Here is an 18512-nt window from a genome sequence, read left to right as displayed (position 1 = left end):
CTTACAAGTCCAGAACTGAACCTAAATCTCTGGACTTGAATCCGGACCTGAACCTAAATGTGGGTTTAGGTATGCAGCACTAATTATGGTGAAACTCACTTAGATACATTTATAAACCGTAACAATTTGCAGGGAAAAAGATTCATCAATTCGTCAGGTTAATTCCTGAAATTTCTTTTGTCTGTGAGTTCATTGTCACGTTTTTCCACGTGCTATTTGATTGGCAGTTTTCTTGTAAGTTTGTAAACTATCCTCGGAATAAGTGTCATGTCTGGAATGGAGAAATAGTCATGCAGAAAAATGTTTACATACGCAGTCTTCTGTATTTGTCGTGTGGAATTGGAAAAGGATTTAAATAGATCATGTGCCATTGGTGAGCTTAGACCAAATGACAGTCCTATATATCCCTGTGTGTAGATTTTTTGTGTTTACTGTATTGATATTTAAGACTTTTATGTATGGCTGTTTCATAACACATTCCTTAAACTGGACCAAAAGACAAGTGTAAAGTTTAAGCTACAGCGATATAAGCTTGTGGTTTTATATTTTTCATCCCCAAAAATTGTTGATGTCGGTGCCTTATTGATATTCAGCTCATATGAGTGAGAAACCATGTGTCCTTGCAGTGTTGATTTGGATGAGAAGCTATTACATGGATGATGAAACTTAACCATGATTTTTAAGACTCGACAACTTGTAATTGTGCGAAATGTCAAGTAAAGACCATTCAACGGTGGCTACTTTATCACATAACTTTAACGGGTGAAACAGCATGAAACTATAGGATGAAAGGGAATGATATACGTTGTAGTACCCATGATGATAACTTTCTTTTCTTTGCTGTGTGTTACAACAAAATAAAAGAAATGTTAAAACAAAAATGAAATTTCATCCTATTGTTTTATAATTATGAAAAACGATTTACATTTATGCTCTCTTAGTCATTTAACCCTCTATTCTACTTTCAGTGCCAAACAAGAAATATGTCCTTTTCCTAACTCCCACCTTAATTTATTCATTCATTTGCATATTTTACATATACACCTGTACAAAACTGAGAAGGTCAGCATCCTTAGACCCACAGTGTAAGCTTGAAGGACAGCTGTGGCATTTTGAAAGTGTTTATTCCAACACCGTGAGATTTAAGTGAAAATGACATATTAAGTGAGCAGAAGAGTTCAGGAGCACGCCATCAGTCTTGCATTGACTAAAGCGTGAAGACAAGCTTGTTGTGCACTGCAAGATCAGGACTGCATTGTACACAAGGTCAGGTGTCCGACATAAAAGGCACGGGGATGAACTTTGAAGTGTGGAAAGGAACGGCAAGACTTTTATCACCGACCCAAAGTCAAGGGCGAGGAATGCGGTGTGAAGGAGTCTTACAGATGTGTCTTATCAGTGTCAGGTACTCTCAGCAAGACTTAAGTCTTTAAGACAGCTGAAGTCCCGAGACTAAGTACAACTGAGGTGTGAAGTGACGTGGCTCAGTATAAGAGATGTTCACCCCTGTCTTACCCCCACCCCTTCTTCCATCAACGACAACCATCCGTTTAAAAATCAGCATTCAGAAGCCAACTGTACTGTTCTCATGAAAACTGTGCACGACTTTGAGGGAATCTAGACAGTATTAACCGCCAATTTTCAATGTTCCGCTCTCCGATATTCGGGAGTTCTGGGTTTATGCGGAATGAGGGTGGATGGGCGCGGGGATGAGCCGCAATTACACGTGTCAAATCAGGGAGCGGGGCCGGCTCAGTGGTAATGGTGTGCGCTCGTGTTACACGGACTCAGATGGAGATGGATGAACATTTCGTATGGATCCTACCGACGGAAATGCCAGAATAACCGCCACGGAATCAATATTGGTTAATCTGGGCATTAGCAAAGCTGCAAACGACACTTATATTCAGAACGACATGTTCAATACGAAGTGACTAAGCAGACCAACAAACTTGCAAGACAAGTTAAATTTTCGACAGCTGCACTGGCATTTCTTATCCCTTGGGAAAAAGCGGCAGAAACAATTATTCACAGGTTACAATTATGTTTCCACTTGAAACGTAACACACAAAAGTTCTGTCCCCAAGACTCTAAAAGAGACGTACAACAAGATAAAGATCAGCACAGAATATCAATAAGTTGCACTACCAAATAAAAGACCCACCTCCCTAGCGGATGCTCCGTTCAAAGAAATTATTGCTAGCGGCAAAGAAATATGTTTCCCAAGCATTTATCATAACTTTTTGACATCCACCCAAACTATAATAGAAGAAAAGTTATAGCTGCATGGATCGATTGCATCTAGAATTGTGACTCAAATACATTACAGTGAGTCCATGCACGCTAATAGATAAGCTTTAAACATAAAGCTTCAGATAAAAATGGATAACTGAGGAGTCTTGGATACTGAAGGCTGTACAACATCAAGTCTGCAGTTCCCATTCAGGCCTTGAAATTAACTTTTCTTCCTATTGTCCCAGCACTGTCCCAAAAAATAAATTTCAACTGTCCCGATGTGAAGATGATCTGTCCCAACCTGTTTGTTTTTTTTTATTGTACGACTTCAACTTGAAGTCAACTTTGCTTATGTTGACTCCCAGGCGCACTATAATTGCAGAGTAGACAGGATATTCGGGGGAGTTTTCCTGATCCAAAAGCCAGGATGTGTACCTGAATAAACAAAAGAAGGACTGACATTCTGGTTATTTTTTCTATTGTCCCAAAAATGTCCATGGGTGTCTTTTGAGTTGTGCCAAGTTACATTTTAGTGGTCAGTGGCCATTGGACCACCTTTAATTTTGAGCCCTGCCCATTTCCAATGTCATGCCTGGAACTCCCAATCAACCCCTTAACTACGGAAAGACAAATGGCCGCCGCAGTTGAACCAATTCCATTTTGGAATCCTTGGGAATGCCGGCGAGCCATTATCCCCGGATCTGGGGTAATAGGCAGGGAATTTGGTTAGAGAATCAGCGGATGGAGGGGCCTTAATGACGCCAGATGATGGTCCGGAGCTGGGAGCCATCCCGGTCGCAGAAGGCGCTCGCCTCGCCCGAGTTTGTGACCTTATCCCAACTCTAGTGACTACGACTTAAGAAACTACAACTTCTGTCACGGGATGTACATCCAAGAAAGGAATCTTAAATGTATCCAGTGCAGTTTTTAGGATTTTGGAAACCAGATTTTTCAAAGCCAATATTCTAGACACTTATCTACATACTCAGTTGAAACCACACATGTCCCAATGTATATTGACCCTCATGGAGCAAAAATTCACAAAATTCTGACAAAAAATAGTTACGGGAAGGTCCCTGTGCTGATTTTTAGGGTACCACCCACAGAATAAAGGACTTATCTTGCAAGCTTGGGGCTTGTTTCTGCAGTTTAAATACCCGAAGTATGTAATACTGACTGAAATGTGCTAAGTGAAACGGTATGTGTTAATATCATAAAGATTGCCTTATTTAGAAATTACTTTTTTTTTTCAAATAAATTCTTTAGTCATACTATTTGAATAGTATACAGTCCAGATGAAGTCAAATGCCTCTTTCGACCAAATGCTGCAACTTTTGAATTACTATCTGGCTCATTAGGTGTACACACCAATAAAAGAAAAACTAAACTTTTCTACTTTTTTTCAGAGACATTGCTCCTTTTTTCAGAGAGATTTCTGAAAAGAGTTAAACCTCCATATGCTACTGTGTACCTCTTTAAACACTTGATGGTACATGGGTATAGGAGCAGAAACTCCACAGAAAGTTCCACATTGATTACCCAAAGCCATTAATAGTAATCATTAAGTACTTTAGTCACAATGTTGGCCATCATTAATTATCTTGACACGTTTTGAGGAACTTTTTAATGAACAACTTGCTATGAGATGAGTAACATCCCTTGAGGGTTGGTGATCCTTATGCTTTGGGGAATTGAGCTCTATCACTATGCAATATACTCCCCTGACGCTAACTTTATATCGAACGCTATTCAGGAAAGTTGATGGACTTAGAGTCCATTCCGCGTCACCGAGTGGGTTGTTATTGTCATTATTTAGAAATGTTTTGAATTCTTTGTAATTGTTTGTCTAAGAAATTTCATAATTTGGAAATATTTTGAACATCTTGTCAATATTCTAAATAATTCCCTGGTTTTCTAAAACGTTTGAAATATTCCTGATGTGGAATATGACATTTCCAATAGTTTCTAAATATTTCTAACAGCACTCTACCATTTTTTACCATTATTTCGAATTATTTCTAACATTTTGTAAATAGGTCAGTGGGATGGGAAGGAAGTAATTCACACATCCCTGTGAAGTACAGGGTAGACTGCCTGGGTGTCAGGCATTGATGCCTTACAACAAAAGAGCCACCAGTGTCCAGCAGTGAAATCTAAAAATATACAGAAGAATACAGAAGAGTAGGATTAGCACCTACTTTTATGGGGGCAATTACCCACATCTACCATTTTTCATTTGTTTGAAATAGTTCTAAATATTTCGAATAGTGAAAGAAACAAATGGGTAATTCAAATTTATTCTAAATAAAGAGATCTTTGTACAGTCACTTTCAAAATGTTTCAGAAATATATAAATGAATTCAAATATATTCAAATTTTCATTTTCAAATTTTTGAAAAATTTAGAACTTTTGTTAGTAGGGTATTCTTTTCTTCTAAATAATTCAAACGTATTAGAAACATGGAGAAAAAACCCACTCGGTGACGCGGAATCGACTCTATTTGTACGATATGATTTCATTTATGACATCATCGGAAATTGTAATCCTATATACATTAAGGTAAAGATGCCATTAGATAGATGAAAAAGCATTAATAAAACCATTTTTGTTTTGAGTTAGCGTGAAGTTTGATGTAATATTCCATTACAGAAATACAGGCTTTTGGCCAGAAAGGATTTTGACCATAATTGCTGGACATTACTGGACATTGGTGCATCGGACATTTCAGTAAATTGCATTACCAAATAATTCAATATTTCAACTTTATCTTGACTCCATTGCAGTACAATCATACACATTTGATCTGATGGAAAAAAAGGCAATTTCTCAATTGTCAAACCAATATGTATGGCACACCGATGCCATTTGACATTAGAAACCTGTAACAAATGTGTATTTTAATTTTAGATACAGAAAGCGGGCCTTTTTTTTACATCTCTGAAAACTTACAGAAATTGAATATCTTACCATGATATTTATGTATCCCTAAGACAGTCAGTGAGGAGTCTAAAAATGTTATAGCTCATTTTTACTGGTAGAACATGGTAGAACAAATGTGTATTCTGATTTTAGATACAGAGAGTGGACTTTTTTAATATCTCTGAAAACTTACAGAAATTTGGAAAAAAGATTTATTTATCCCTAAGACAGTCAGTGAGGACTGTCTTAGGGATGTTTGTCAAGATGTTTGTGGCATAAAGTCATTAAAAGATTGTAAAACCTGTAAAAGAAAATTTATAACAGTCACTATGTTTGTGGCATAAAGTCGGTAAAAGAAGTACCGTAAATTTCCGGAATAAAGTACGCACTTTTTAAACTTTTCAAAATCCCAAAAGTGTCTCGGGCCGTCGCCAAAGTCGGGGTGCATACTTTATTTGAGGTTTTCCCCCGACAAATCCATTGATTCGTCCATAGCATGTTTAGATAAGAATATTGACGAGTGGAAATAAAGTAAACTTCAAGAAATGCACATATATATATTCTGCCTATCGTCGATATTACCACTCTGATAGCCAAGTTGTTGCCTGCATGGTTCCTGAAGTTTGGCAGTATTTTATAGAGACTGTAAGGTTAGCCTTTTTGGCATGAAGTTAGTAAAATGTGTTACATTTACTATTTAACTATTCTGTTCTAGCCTGGGTACCATCCGGATTTTCACTATGCAATGCTCGAAAAAAAGTGATTTTTTCGAGCGTTGCGTAGCAAAAATCCGTTTTTTTCTAGCGTTGCGTAGCAAAAATCCGGATGGTACCCAGGCTAGATCTGTTCTATTGTGGGACCAAATTTCAGTAGCCAAGTTGTTTCCTGCGTGGTTCCTGAAGTTTGGCAGTATTTTATAGAGACTGTAAGGTTAGCCTCCTGCCTGCACACAGCTTTCACCAGTCACTCTACCCACCCTCCCTGACCCGTAAAACGGACATTATGCACCAGTTCTGATAAACCAGCCACCACTTTAGCTACACTCCAGCCACCCAAATGAAGAAAAATGAGAGCATTATCACCCGATGAAAAAACCAATACAAGTTTTAGCGCCCTACATTAGGCAACGTCAAGTCAATAACATGGACTAGCGGGATTTGGGGCCGAACATTTAAAGGCACGAAACAGAAGAACTGAAGTCCAAAGTTGTAGATACATAGGAGTTGTATTTTCAAACAACATTTGACATATCTTATATTTCAATATTTTGTGAATATTACTTATTTTTGCCTTGCTGAGTGTCCAGTAATCGAGTCATTGTTGATTTAAGACACAAAAAGACATAAAACACAAGAAATGCAGTCCAAAGTAGACAGTACAGAGGATGCATATTTTCAAACAACAATTGAAACATCATATATTTTAATATATTGTGAATATCGCTTATATTTGCCTTACTCATTGTCCATTAATCAAATTATTATTGATTTAAAAATGCAGGATTAACCCAAATAGTTACATCAATATAAGTTACATTGTTCTATTCTTCAATTATATAGATTTTGTTATTCCTGATTCTTGCCTGCATATCTTTTACAGCGCAGCACAGCAATCTACATTCCACCATGCAAACAACACACATCGTCAAAATGCAGTGCAGGAAATTCTGTACCCTTTCCCTTCTGGACTAAATTCTGACCCGACAGAAACCATTTCCTCTGCCCTAATGTAGCCATAGTTAGTTACTTCCCCAGAAAGCAAGAATTAAAGCCCAGGACCTCATGAGCCCCAGCGAGAATCTGCGTAGATGGTTATCTGAGAGGGAAGACCACCTGGGTCCCCGTGGAACGATGCCTGATGGATGGGTGAATGGCCCTACACATGCTTTCAAGTCATTAGTTATATCCTTGAACTTGAAATTATTGTAGGAATGATGGGACCGGATGGTTCCAGGGAAGCGGACCGCATCGCAGATCAGCTGGAATTAACTTCCTGTGGGTGTCTGAAGAAACGTTTGAGTGAACAGTCAATTTTGCTACATCATAGTGACTATGTTGGACATTCTACTGCAATGTTTTATACATGTATGTCTTTGCAGGGAATATTCAATGTATGTTTTTTTATGTATTTGGAACAGATATCTGCAAAAATGAGACATTCTGAAACAAATTTGAACTGCAACATCCAACACAAGAAATTGGACTCATCCAAAGTGAACTTTCAAGATAAATAATCATAATGATACATGTTTTTGACAAGAAGCTACATTTTGTACAATAGTTTCTTTCTTTACTTCAAGCCTAACTTTTCAAACAGAAAAAACAGTATTGCACAAAGCAAATGTACAAAGAGAACAGACTTGAAACTTCACTTTGAACTTGGCATTTATTCATCTGCATCTGACACCTACATAAATGCATTCAAAATCTCCAAAAAACGTTACATGACTCGTGACATTTTCACTAGCACACTGAACTTCAATGGCAAAAGTCAAAAGCTGTGTGACATTTTGCTTTCCTTTCCACCTAGCTTACTCGGTTTCAAGTGTGGAACTACGGAGACTGTTGCTCCATGGCATCATGTCTGCATAGCTTCCTACCACATGCCTCTTGTTTTGTCTCCACTTGAACTAACAAGTCTTCCTGCTGTGTCGGCATGTTTCAAACAGAAAATCACTAACAGTACCACAAAACATAACATCTGTTTTCAACACAATTCTACTCTAAAAAGAAGTAAGGCCACACCAATTTGATTTGCTGGTTCTCAGCTTCTTTTTTTTGCGATTTGCAAAAAAAAATTAAAACATTTCAGGCTCTGAATCAACTCAGAAATGCTCATATCTTGGCCCTAACAGTTGAAGAAAGTCCCTTCTCTTCAGAGTTCTTACAGCTTTTCCATCTATCAATGCAGTGGTTTGATTAAAAGTTTGAAATTACAAACCAGCCAGGTATGTAGACTTCAGGGCTCCTATGAGTCCTATTAGAATGCCTACTAGTAGCTCTGTTTCTAGTTCTACTTTTATTTTTTTGCCCTGTCGCTTCGTATTTCTTCAGAAAAAATGAGAGAAACAACAAATTAAATTGGCCTACAATAGCTTCCAAAATGCAGTACATAGATATATACAAAGTAGAAACTATCATTTTTCTGTCTAAAGTCTAAAGAATAACATGTCACACACAGCTGATTTCTAGTTCTCTACCCCTCAAGTCAAGGTGAAATGATATGACTTTAAACTCTTGCTTCCAGGTTAAAACCAAAGCTATGCCCAGTCTGACCTTGGCAAACTAAACCATGATAAGGATCCTTTTAGTTGGACTACTACAAACCAATCAAGCATCCATATCCCGGGCTCTGGGCAGATCAAATCAAACAAGAGAGACCTACAGAATTCTGATGATTTTTGTTTTCGTAGGTCAGAAAAATTTATTGTCTTGGTTCATATTAAAGCTAGAGTTTCTGATACACAAAAAATAGACGAAGTTGTATTTTGCAATGAAATGTTAACAGAGAGATGATTTGGCAATTAAAAACAAGTGCAAGATTCAGGTGTATTAAAAAAAGGGGCTTGCTTGATCTCCAAGCAGATATTGGGAGGAATGTCATAACTGCAACATCAGTTGCTGACTCAGATACACTATCCTTGGAAAAGGCTGCAAACTTTTTTTAGTACATCCTCTTTGCTTCTGGGAGATTATAGCTACCTGTAAGCTATCTTGTTTCCAGGAATAATGCAAAGTCTGGTGTGTGGATAGGCGGATTTCTTTCTAAGCTTCAAGGATCTCTTGGGTAATGGAAAGATTGCTTGATATTTTTCTTTGAAAGATTCCCTTTGGGTACAGTACTAGTATTTGGATCTTAGGTGACTCCTCTTTAGTTTTAAAAGAAAAAAAATAACAGAAGAGATAATAATTGACAAGTACATTTATTATAGCAAAAGTACATGCGTTACATGCACAAAGCTTAGAGCTTACAATATACATGTACATGTATAGGTCTGACTTTTCCATGTTCGATCAACTGCCATAGCAACTATGACATCACACACAAACAGCCAGAAGCAGTAATGATACAATCTCCTCTATGTCGTTCCCCTAAATCCACTTCCCCCGAAACATTGATTAACTGTAATACTAGAAAGTGGTTTGAACTTTCTGTTCAGAGACTATTTAGATCTAAAAAGATTACCGTACCTTGTTACGCTAGTATCCTTGCATGTTCAACAGGCTAGTCAATTTCAGGGATGACTGTATCACTCGATTTACTGCACGCTACACCGGAAACTGATCTCTCTCAATGTCTTTCTGTACTGATTACACAAAGGTAGATTGACGGGGAGTGACATTAACTTTATCACTGACACTTAGATTCATTCCAACTACAAGTTACTCGCAAGAAAGATGGCAGAGAAGGCAAGAAACGACAAGTGATGTTTCCTATCGCATTATTTCAGGCCGTGAAAAATTGCCAATGGAGGATGAGGATGATTCCTGTAGGCATTTATGATAAAATTATGAATATCAGAGATGCAGTTGCTAGAAATTATTGCCATTTCGGATTGGAAAAGAACGCTGCCACTGGGAAATGCTTCACAATTTTTCCACTTCTTTATGTTCAGCAAAAGCTGTTCTGCTTCAAGATGCAGCTTGTAATGTGACATGATAGGGACATCAAATGTCAAAGCTAGTCTGTCTGTGACATACTAGTACTCAATGCTCTTCTTTGAGAAGACTTGAAAGGTTGTTGGAATGTACCGTGTCAATCAAATCTCCATCAAACATACCTGCCAAAAACCTTGCACCAAATTATGATGAAGACTTAGATGGTTGGAAAGTGCTGGCACAGTGCTTTGTGACCCATTGCTTTTAGGCCAAGTTATAAAATCTGACAGGTGCAGCTTTCAAACCATCTCTATTTTGCACGTGAATCGCTCACACATTTTTTGCCAAGCCATGAAGTTCAAGGCATTTTCAGAATGTCGTTCGGATTTCGGATAAGCCCGGAGACACTTTTACTTCCATAGTTTTACCCCTTTTTCTGCTGCATTAATTCTGTGCGTCGCCTCACAAGCACATACTAATGCCAGTCATCAGAGCTTTGATCTCCGTGTACTACATTTGATGCCATCCCGAATCACATTTCCACTTTCCATCAGGCATTGTTAAGACCCGGGATTCTGCATTATTCACCATATGAGTAATAAATGTCAGCAACAGAGCACTTTGCTTGATCTCGTTAGCCGGGCTCATTTCTAGATCAATCACTCTCTCATCTGTCTTATCTGTCTGGGGGAGGAAGATATCCAAAGGATTTCCATTTCAACATGTCATTACGGGATCCCCGCATTCATACGGCTCTTGATGGCGGTCTCGGGCAGAATTTGTGATGCAGATGTTTCCGGCCCTAAAGCGGTACCATGTCTTTTTCAGCTGCTAACTGTTACAGAGAGCGAACTGAGATGGCTATATTATCCATCAGTACACCAAAATGCTAGATATTAGTATCTTTAACAGGAAAGGTAATAACTTTACCTGGGCAAGGTAAGTTGGGAATTTGTTTAAGAGACTTTTGGATGCAGATATTTCCGGCCCTAAAGCGGTACCATGTTGTTGTTTTTTTCAGCTGTTAACTGTTACAGAGATGGCTGTGTTATTCTTCAGCTCACCAAAATGTTAGATACCTTAGAGGTAAAGGTAATAACTTTACCTGGGCAAGGTAAGTTGGGAATTTGTTTAAGAGACTTTTGGATGCAGATATTTCCGGCCCTAAAGCGGTACCATGTTTTTTTTCAGCTGTTAACTGTTACAGAGAGATGGCTGTGTTATTCTTCAGTTCACCAAAAATGTTAGATACCTTAGAGGTAAAGGTGATAACTTTACCTGGGCAAGGTAAGTTGGTAATTTGTTTAAGAGACTTTTAAGTCACCAGCAAAAAGAACAATTTGCAATTTTTTTAAAATAACGTTACATGCAGTGGGCTTCCAATTTAATTGCAAACAGTGTTGCTCCTACAAAACTCTAGAATTCTATGACAATTGCCTTTGGGAATTTTGGTACCAATATGTCTATATACTAAAATTCAATGCAACTTTGGTAGCAATAGGCCATTTTTTTGTCTCCCTCACTAACCTAAACCTATATAAAGTACAAAAGATGACATGGTCTCTGAAAAGACAAGCTTAAACATCTGCACATTTTCCAAGACATTTCACAAATATTTTCCACCCCAGGTCCTGATAGTTTTTGGACCCCCCTCATCTGTACTCCTCCCAGATAACTGTTGGATGGTCCCCTAGGACCACAGCAACAAAGAGTCTCCATGCCATGCAAAGATTCCTGTGTTTCCCTGGGTACACTGTGTGTTTTTACCACAATGACACTTTGAATACAAAAGTCCCTGAGGAAAATTAACTAACCCAGCTCTTCAAAGCAGTGCATTATCCTGAATTGGATTTTTGCATTGTTGTGCTGTTTTCTTTTTCCCCACAATTGACTCTGTGTTATTACGTTGTGGTGCCATTTGTTAATTGAAATTTGAGCAAATTGGTTTCGAAACTTGCATCAAGAATATAAACACTGGATTTAGTTTCATCCCTTTCAATAGTGTCTTGTTGTCTGTTGTTGACAATTAGAGAAAACTTCCCCAAATCATTACGCGTAACTAAAACACACACTTTACTAAACAGAAATATTATTGTCCAAGAGACAACTAGATCTTACACAACATGCACTGTTTTGATACCACTTTGAAAATGTATACCCTGACTATTCAAATGTTCAAAAGTAAAAAGTCAGCTTTAGATATCAATCATAATTATTGGAATCATACACGGAAACATTTTTGTAGCGTTACGCTTAAAATTAAGGTAATTTTTTAAGCTGGCAACGAGAAAGATAATGTCCAACTGTTAGGGGAATTTACCAGTGCGGTGACCATCTGGGCAGTTCACCTATAGGGGGTCTTTTTGTAAAAGCCGACAAAAATCATTCTGGGGGTATCGCTAGCAGAAAAAAGGTGCTGACTCCTCTTCTAGCCCTTCCTTGGTTCTTCTGTGTAATGGTGAAAAGAGCCAGTATCCTTTTTAACATGTTCTACTACAGGATTTCTGCAGAAATTTCCCGCGAAAGTTGTTGCTATGCGGAAGCAATGATAAACACATTACAACAGGTCGAAGACTTGTGTAAAACCGCAGAGCGTAAATCTACATTGTCTAGGAAGATAGACCGGAAAAAAGAATGGGAAAGGTACAGGAAAAGACTTAATTGAATTGTCGTATTGTTACAACAAGTCAAAAGGTGAAACTCAATGCCAAAGTTGACCTTGGTTAACGCTAATACAGGAAGGGAAGCATTACTCACGATGAAGTAATGGAGATCTGGGTCCTAGGAACTGCGTCCTGTTGCTAAACGTTCACAAGTTGATAAAGGCGCACCTTTTATCGCCACCTACACTAAAGATGCGTCAAAGGTGTGCAAACACTGACGTCACGACAAAAAGTCCCGCCGCGGAACCTTTTCATCTCCGCACCTCCATATATGGGGCAACCCCGTGATTCTGACCAATGAGCGGCCGAGATTTCTGATCTAATTAGGCGTAACGGCCAACCAGAGCGCGCCTCGGTGTTTTGCAATATTTATTGCAATTTGGCCCAGAAGAGTCATTTCGGGAGTGTCGAAGTGTGTCTATGGCTGCGGTAGTCGAGTTATAGTTTGCTAAATACGGTGCTACAGTGGGAAAGCTTGGTTCAGCGGCTTCACGAGGGATTGTTGGAGGACCATGGCGCGCGTGGGACTGTTGGTGGCGGTGTTGGCGGCGAGTTTTGTCGGGGGAACTCTCTCGCAAGTCCAAGACGACGCGGCGGTAGTCCCGACGTGTAGAGAAGTTCAGCAAGCATGGGTGTACAAGAGTTTGGGCCCCAAGGACCTCGTGCCGACAGCACCGCGCATAGGTATGCCCCTCAATCTGACTCCTAAATACTAAAACTACCAACAATTGTAACGTTTTAGCCCGGATCGGACCCATGTGGGTCTGCCGGCGCCATTCCCTGGTTGTGTGCGAATTTGTTGCATTTATTTTGCATTATTTAGAAACTTGTAGCCATGCTGGTATGTGGAGCCCTGCTTTATGTCGTATGTACACACACAGGACACGATCTGGCTGTCTGCTCCAAAGGGAAAACTTGCTGCACCAAGAGAATGGAAGACAAGTACCTGGAAGCTTCCAAGAAGGATTTCCAAGACGTCGTCCAGTCCACGAGCGCTTACTTAAAATATCTGGTGTCTCAAAACGCCGCCAGGTTTCAAGGTTTGTGGCGTAACTTTATAATAAATCTCACCATATTGTACTTTGATCTGTTGTAGTGGTGGGGTCGAGAAGTCAGGGCATTTTTTTTTTCTTAAGGTAATTCTGTCTCTCCGAGTTGACTTAAGGTCGGAGCGTTCAGAGGGATACTTGAGGTGTTCCGTTTCACGATCAATTTGCGACCACAATGTGAGTTATTCGGGGAGGCAGGGCTCTTGGATCCCGGGCAAGCGACCGGGATTAATTCAGTAGCTAAACATATCAGATACCCAGTTTGTGTGTGGGTGAGGACTGCAGGGGAACTTCCCCCAATGATGTATTTTTGGCCCCCCTTTAACAAGTTTGGACATGTTTGTGCGGCCAGGTATGGCAATGTGGACTCCTGTTTATTATGCTAACAAGGAGAGCTCACACCTTGTCGCCAAGTGTTATGCATGTGTTTGATTTATGTGCATCAAGCAGTGTCTTCAAAAAAGGGGGAGAGGTGGGTGGGGTTAGGTGAGGGGTGCCATCATTAGATAGACAAAAGCCTGTTCATAATTACCTGCTTTTGAGTCATCATCTGAAGCCCATCTTAACCTCCCAGACCGCATCTGGTTTGTATAAGTCTACACAAACTCAACCAGGCTGTCCCTGTTTATTTTGTTTCCTGCGCCCAAGGTAAAGATACAGGAACATTATCATCTCTGTGGTCCAAAGTCCTGTAACATTAAGTTTCTTGAGCGGAAGCCTTGAGTCTTTTAGGGCTATAAGAAGGACATTTGGCGTAATAAATGTGCCACTACCACCCAATGTTCTCTCCCAGGTCAGCGAGTCTGCCCCAGTAATAAGCTACCTGTCAGTTATATTGGAGAATGATTTGGTTTGTATCGATTGGTAGTAAGAATCGCTGTAGTGTAAGATTTGGGGACTGTTGCACTTCAGTGTGTATGTCCATTCCCCCCCCCCCCCAAAAAAAATTCAAGCCATTTTGCTTAGAACACTGAAGAAGACACACTTAAGTATCATTTCTTAAAAGCTCTCCTTGATCACTCTACAGATTACTGGGATTAATCAGATTAAGATTGTGAGTCATTATTGTAATTTGATTGGCTAGTCAGCAACACTTGAAATCTACACAACTAAAGCAAGACTACAAACACTGGGTGTGGGGGATATTATTTGGCGGCGGAGTTTTGATGGATATACCTCGCCATACAATGTAATTAAAAGTTTTATTAGTATGCTTGTAGAGCACTGCAGGAGAGTTGAATAATTTATGTGCACATTTCCTGGCCCTCCCACCGGTGTGCACCATGTATTGAGATGTTTGGAAAGACATGGGCTGACTATTGCAGGTTGTTTGGCATAATCTATTTTATTAATTTCGCTCCCCTGGGGTTTGGACCCATGGGGTGTACCTCAGAAGCACATTGAGACCCCTGCACTGTAACTGACACAGATCTCCCATATATTACCAGGAGTATCGATTCTACATCACTCTTGTCATTTCACAGCATATATACCGCGATTCCCGCATCTCGGATGGTTGCACAGAAGCACAGGGGAGAAATCATATATTATTGATATTAATTTGAGGCTTTTTAGGCTGTAACAAGTTTATCGTGCAGGGCCTTGGACCCGGCGATCTTCCAACGGGAGTTCCCGACCCCATTTCCATATCATTACATCTTATCAATCTTAGCTGCGTCTGACCTTTCGTGTGCGGATTTTATGCACTCTTCTCATTGTATTTTCATAATGCAGCCATAAAGTGTATCACTGCTTTATTGCAATCAGTCACCCGGCTGGATTGCTGATTGTGCGGGGGTACGGGGCGACCATATGCGGCATTTGATACCATTGTACGCTGCCATTGTGCAGACAATAGGCGGCGGAAACAGGATTTGGTTGCAGAACGACATTCCAGCCGGATGATTTGACTAGCTGCAGTCTAGCCTTACCAGCTCCGATTCTAAATCCCTTTGTGAGACGTTTTTCCAACGACTGTGATGAAAAGAAATTAGATTGGTGAGAAGGAAGTTTTGGATGAGACGTTTTACACACACAGTGGTGTCTTGTGCTAGCTGTAGTCGCTGGTATATGTCAGAGTTTTTCACAAGAGGGCCCATGTGGCCTGGAGGCAGTTTGGACTGGATACGGAAACGACTGTCTGACCCAAGTCAGACATTTTCTCTGAACTGCGGAAGACAGACATAAAGGAAGGTGTTGTATTTAGTAGGTTGTACGACAGGTAGACAGCGTGGGTTTCGCCGCGCCACACACAGCGTTCACAGTGAGGGGGGTTGAAACCAGACATCCATATTTTCCCTCTCTCGTGACAGAATTTACTGCTAAATTCAATTAGTCAACTGAACCCTGTTACCACTGATATAACTCAAGCTGGGGGGAACTAGGAAAGAAGCCCACTTGTTAGCAAGTGTAGTGTTGTGTAAAATAAGTCCTAGTGTACAAATACTTGTAGGGTGAGTCACAGAGGCTGTTATCTGATCTAACCGAGGTGTTGTCTACTAATTGATCAATGGTGTGCGTTCATTAGGAAGCCGATGGGTTTGAATGAGTTGAGGGATGTAAGCAAGATTGATCCCCACCAGGTCGACCATTACAGGTGTAATTGGTGAGACTTCCGAGCTGATCTGTTGATCCTGTGTACCTGCCTTTGTGTAATCCGATCTGGAGTACCGTTTTTACCCAGGAAAACACTTACACACTCGCCCTCCCGTGCTCCAGAAAAAAAGGACTCGAGGAGGCAGTTTGGAATGTTTGGTCTGGAGGGTCGAGGGTTTTGCCATGGGGTATGGAGCAGGCCCTTTGTGGGTCACATTTCTGGATTCCTGAACCCATTTTCCACTCAGAAAACAAAAAGCAGCCCTTTGCATCACCTGTGGCAACATTTTTGTTTGTCCAGATTTTCAACAAGCATAACTTCGGAAGTCGTGTTGGAAAAACATTGCTGTAGAGAGTCATAAGTTTGGAACTTGATGAAAGGGATTTTTTTGTTCTACCTAAAAAAGTGGAACACACTGAGTATGTGTAGAAAAGTCACACTTTGCTGTGCGTTTTCTTATTGAACTGTGAGAATGTTTCGTAGTTTGCACATCTGGATGTTCGGAAACACTAAAAACATGGCTACCTGATCCGGAACAGTTGCTACAATCTTGTCCTTTAGACCAATTTTTGTGGACGTGTTTAGTACTAGGTGGTGTGTTTATTTGGATATTGAGAGGCATAACAAAGCTTTTAAAGTAAATAAGGTTTTGCATTGTATAATAGCTGGCTTAGCTGGTAGAAAGGCCTCAATCAGCTATTACATGGTTTATGACCTAACACATAAGTGCCACATCTGTCAACGTGTGACCCCTGTGCAGCAGAGCAAAACGACACAAATCTCGTGGCCACCAGACAGAACACTACTGGAAAGGGAAGTCTCAATATTGGACAAGCCTCGTGGTTGGTTCTTTCAAAATGAAACGGTCACCCTTGTTTGGAAACACAGTAGTCAGGGTAGCAGAACATACATATGGTCGGGGATCACTTGTTTAGTCCACAGGGAACTAGCGCTTTCAGAGGTGTTTATTTTTCCACAGCTTAATGATATCATTATCAGCTCAATTATGCATATCTGACTGCTAATAGATTTTGTTATGGAAAATCGAGCCAAGCTAGGTGAAAGACAAAGTGTTTGTTTTGTTGGATTACTGGCCAAACTTGTTCATCAACAATTGTCTTGATCCCCCAAACACACGCAAACAATTGAAGAGTGTTTCTGTAACAACAGTTTCAAAGGTCATTAGAAAGAAAATGAGGAACACCTTCTTGGAAGATAAGCCTAAAAGTCAAAACAAAATTATTACTGACTATAAGTTTATGTAAGTTCAATCATCAACACTACCAGTGATAGTGTATGCACTGGTCTGTATTTCAAACATGAAAGAGAGGAGAGAAGAAAATGGCTGCAGTTTATTTTTGTAGAAAAAACGACACGTAATTGTACTAATACATAAAAATTGTTATTACCATCTATAGCAATGGTGTGCTGCTGTTACATTTGTTACACCCATGGAATTACACCCATGGAATTACAAGTTCCATTCAAAATAATACCCTTAGGTAAAGGTAATCAATGGTGGAGATTTTGCCAATCATTATTTTTCCACTTTGTGCACAAAAAGATTGATAGTTTGGCTGCGGTTCATTTTTTGTCCTGTCAAACGTTGGCAGATGGTATTATACTCGCAGCCAGGGTCGTATAGCTGCCAGCCATGGTGTGATACATGAAAGCCTGGTCTTAGACGGAGAATTATGCTCCAGGCGTTTGTTTCTGGTTGTGCCAAGCGATAGATACACAATCCTGCAGTGCAGGAAAGCAGGCTATGTCTGTTGCCAGCATCTGGCCATTCTCAGTCTTTGTAGTAACGTCTTTGTTCAGTTCCTGTAAATTAGTAACCATCTCAGTCCTCATACTGTTAGTGTTAAGGTTTCTTGATCTTGAATAGCTTGATATTACTCTCTATTCTGCTAAAGTTTTCCAAAGCCAAATCAAATTTATGAGTAACTGGGGATTTTCGGTAGTCATTTCTGTGAAGTTTTGTCTCTATTTTGAGTTGTGTGATTCAGGTAGATACAGTACTAGTAGCTATGTATAGAGCACGGAGCAGTCACTTGTACAGTAATAAAAGAGAGGTTCTGAACTAGTGGCTTGTTGCATTACAAACATCTTGGAGAAAAGGGTGGGAGGGGGGCATCAGGTCAGAGATAAAAGAGCTTGTTTCCAAACCCTTCTGTACTTAAACATTGAATTGTTTGAGCGGGACAAAGAGAAAGTGAGCATTTAACCGCTCCCTTTCAATTGCACACCAGTCTTTTCTTGTCCGAATACCGTGGACGTGAAAACCCTGCCGTGTCTAACTACCGCCGGGACAAAAAGTCGAGGAAGAGATTAGCATAACTGTCCGGGGTAGTTTGGGGGTAGGGTGTCCGCGATGTTGTGTTTTTGTTTGTGAAGGGTGTGAAGCCGATGTGTAACCATCGATGTGACAGAGAGCGATTGGGGGGCATT

General features: G+C 40.0%; 1 protein-coding gene across 1 annotated transcript in view; it reads left to right on the top strand.

The window, feature by feature from the left end:
- Positions 1 to 12804: 12804 nt before the first annotated feature.
- The window catches only part of LOC109463911 (glypican-5-like), a 48684-nt gene continuing 42976 nt past the window's right edge, over positions 12805 to 18512 (top strand). The window contains exons 1-2 of the mRNA XM_019760803.1: positions 12805 to 13100; positions 13298 to 13456. Coding sequence (XP_019616362.1) covers positions 12929 to 13100; positions 13298 to 13456 — 331 coding nt within the window. The 5' untranslated portion in view covers positions 12805 to 12928. The remainder of the gene's footprint in view (positions 13101 to 13297; positions 13457 to 18512) is intronic.

Source organism: Branchiostoma belcheri, unplaced genomic scaffold (genome assembly GCF_001625305.1).
Source record: "Branchiostoma belcheri isolate BF01 breed outbred unplaced genomic scaffold, Haploidv18h27 scaffold13, whole genome shotgun sequence".
NCBI classification, from domain to species: domain Eukaryota; kingdom Metazoa; phylum Chordata; class Leptocardii; order Amphioxiformes; family Branchiostomatidae; genus Branchiostoma; species Branchiostoma belcheri.
This window is presented reverse-complemented; position numbering and strand designations above follow the sequence as displayed.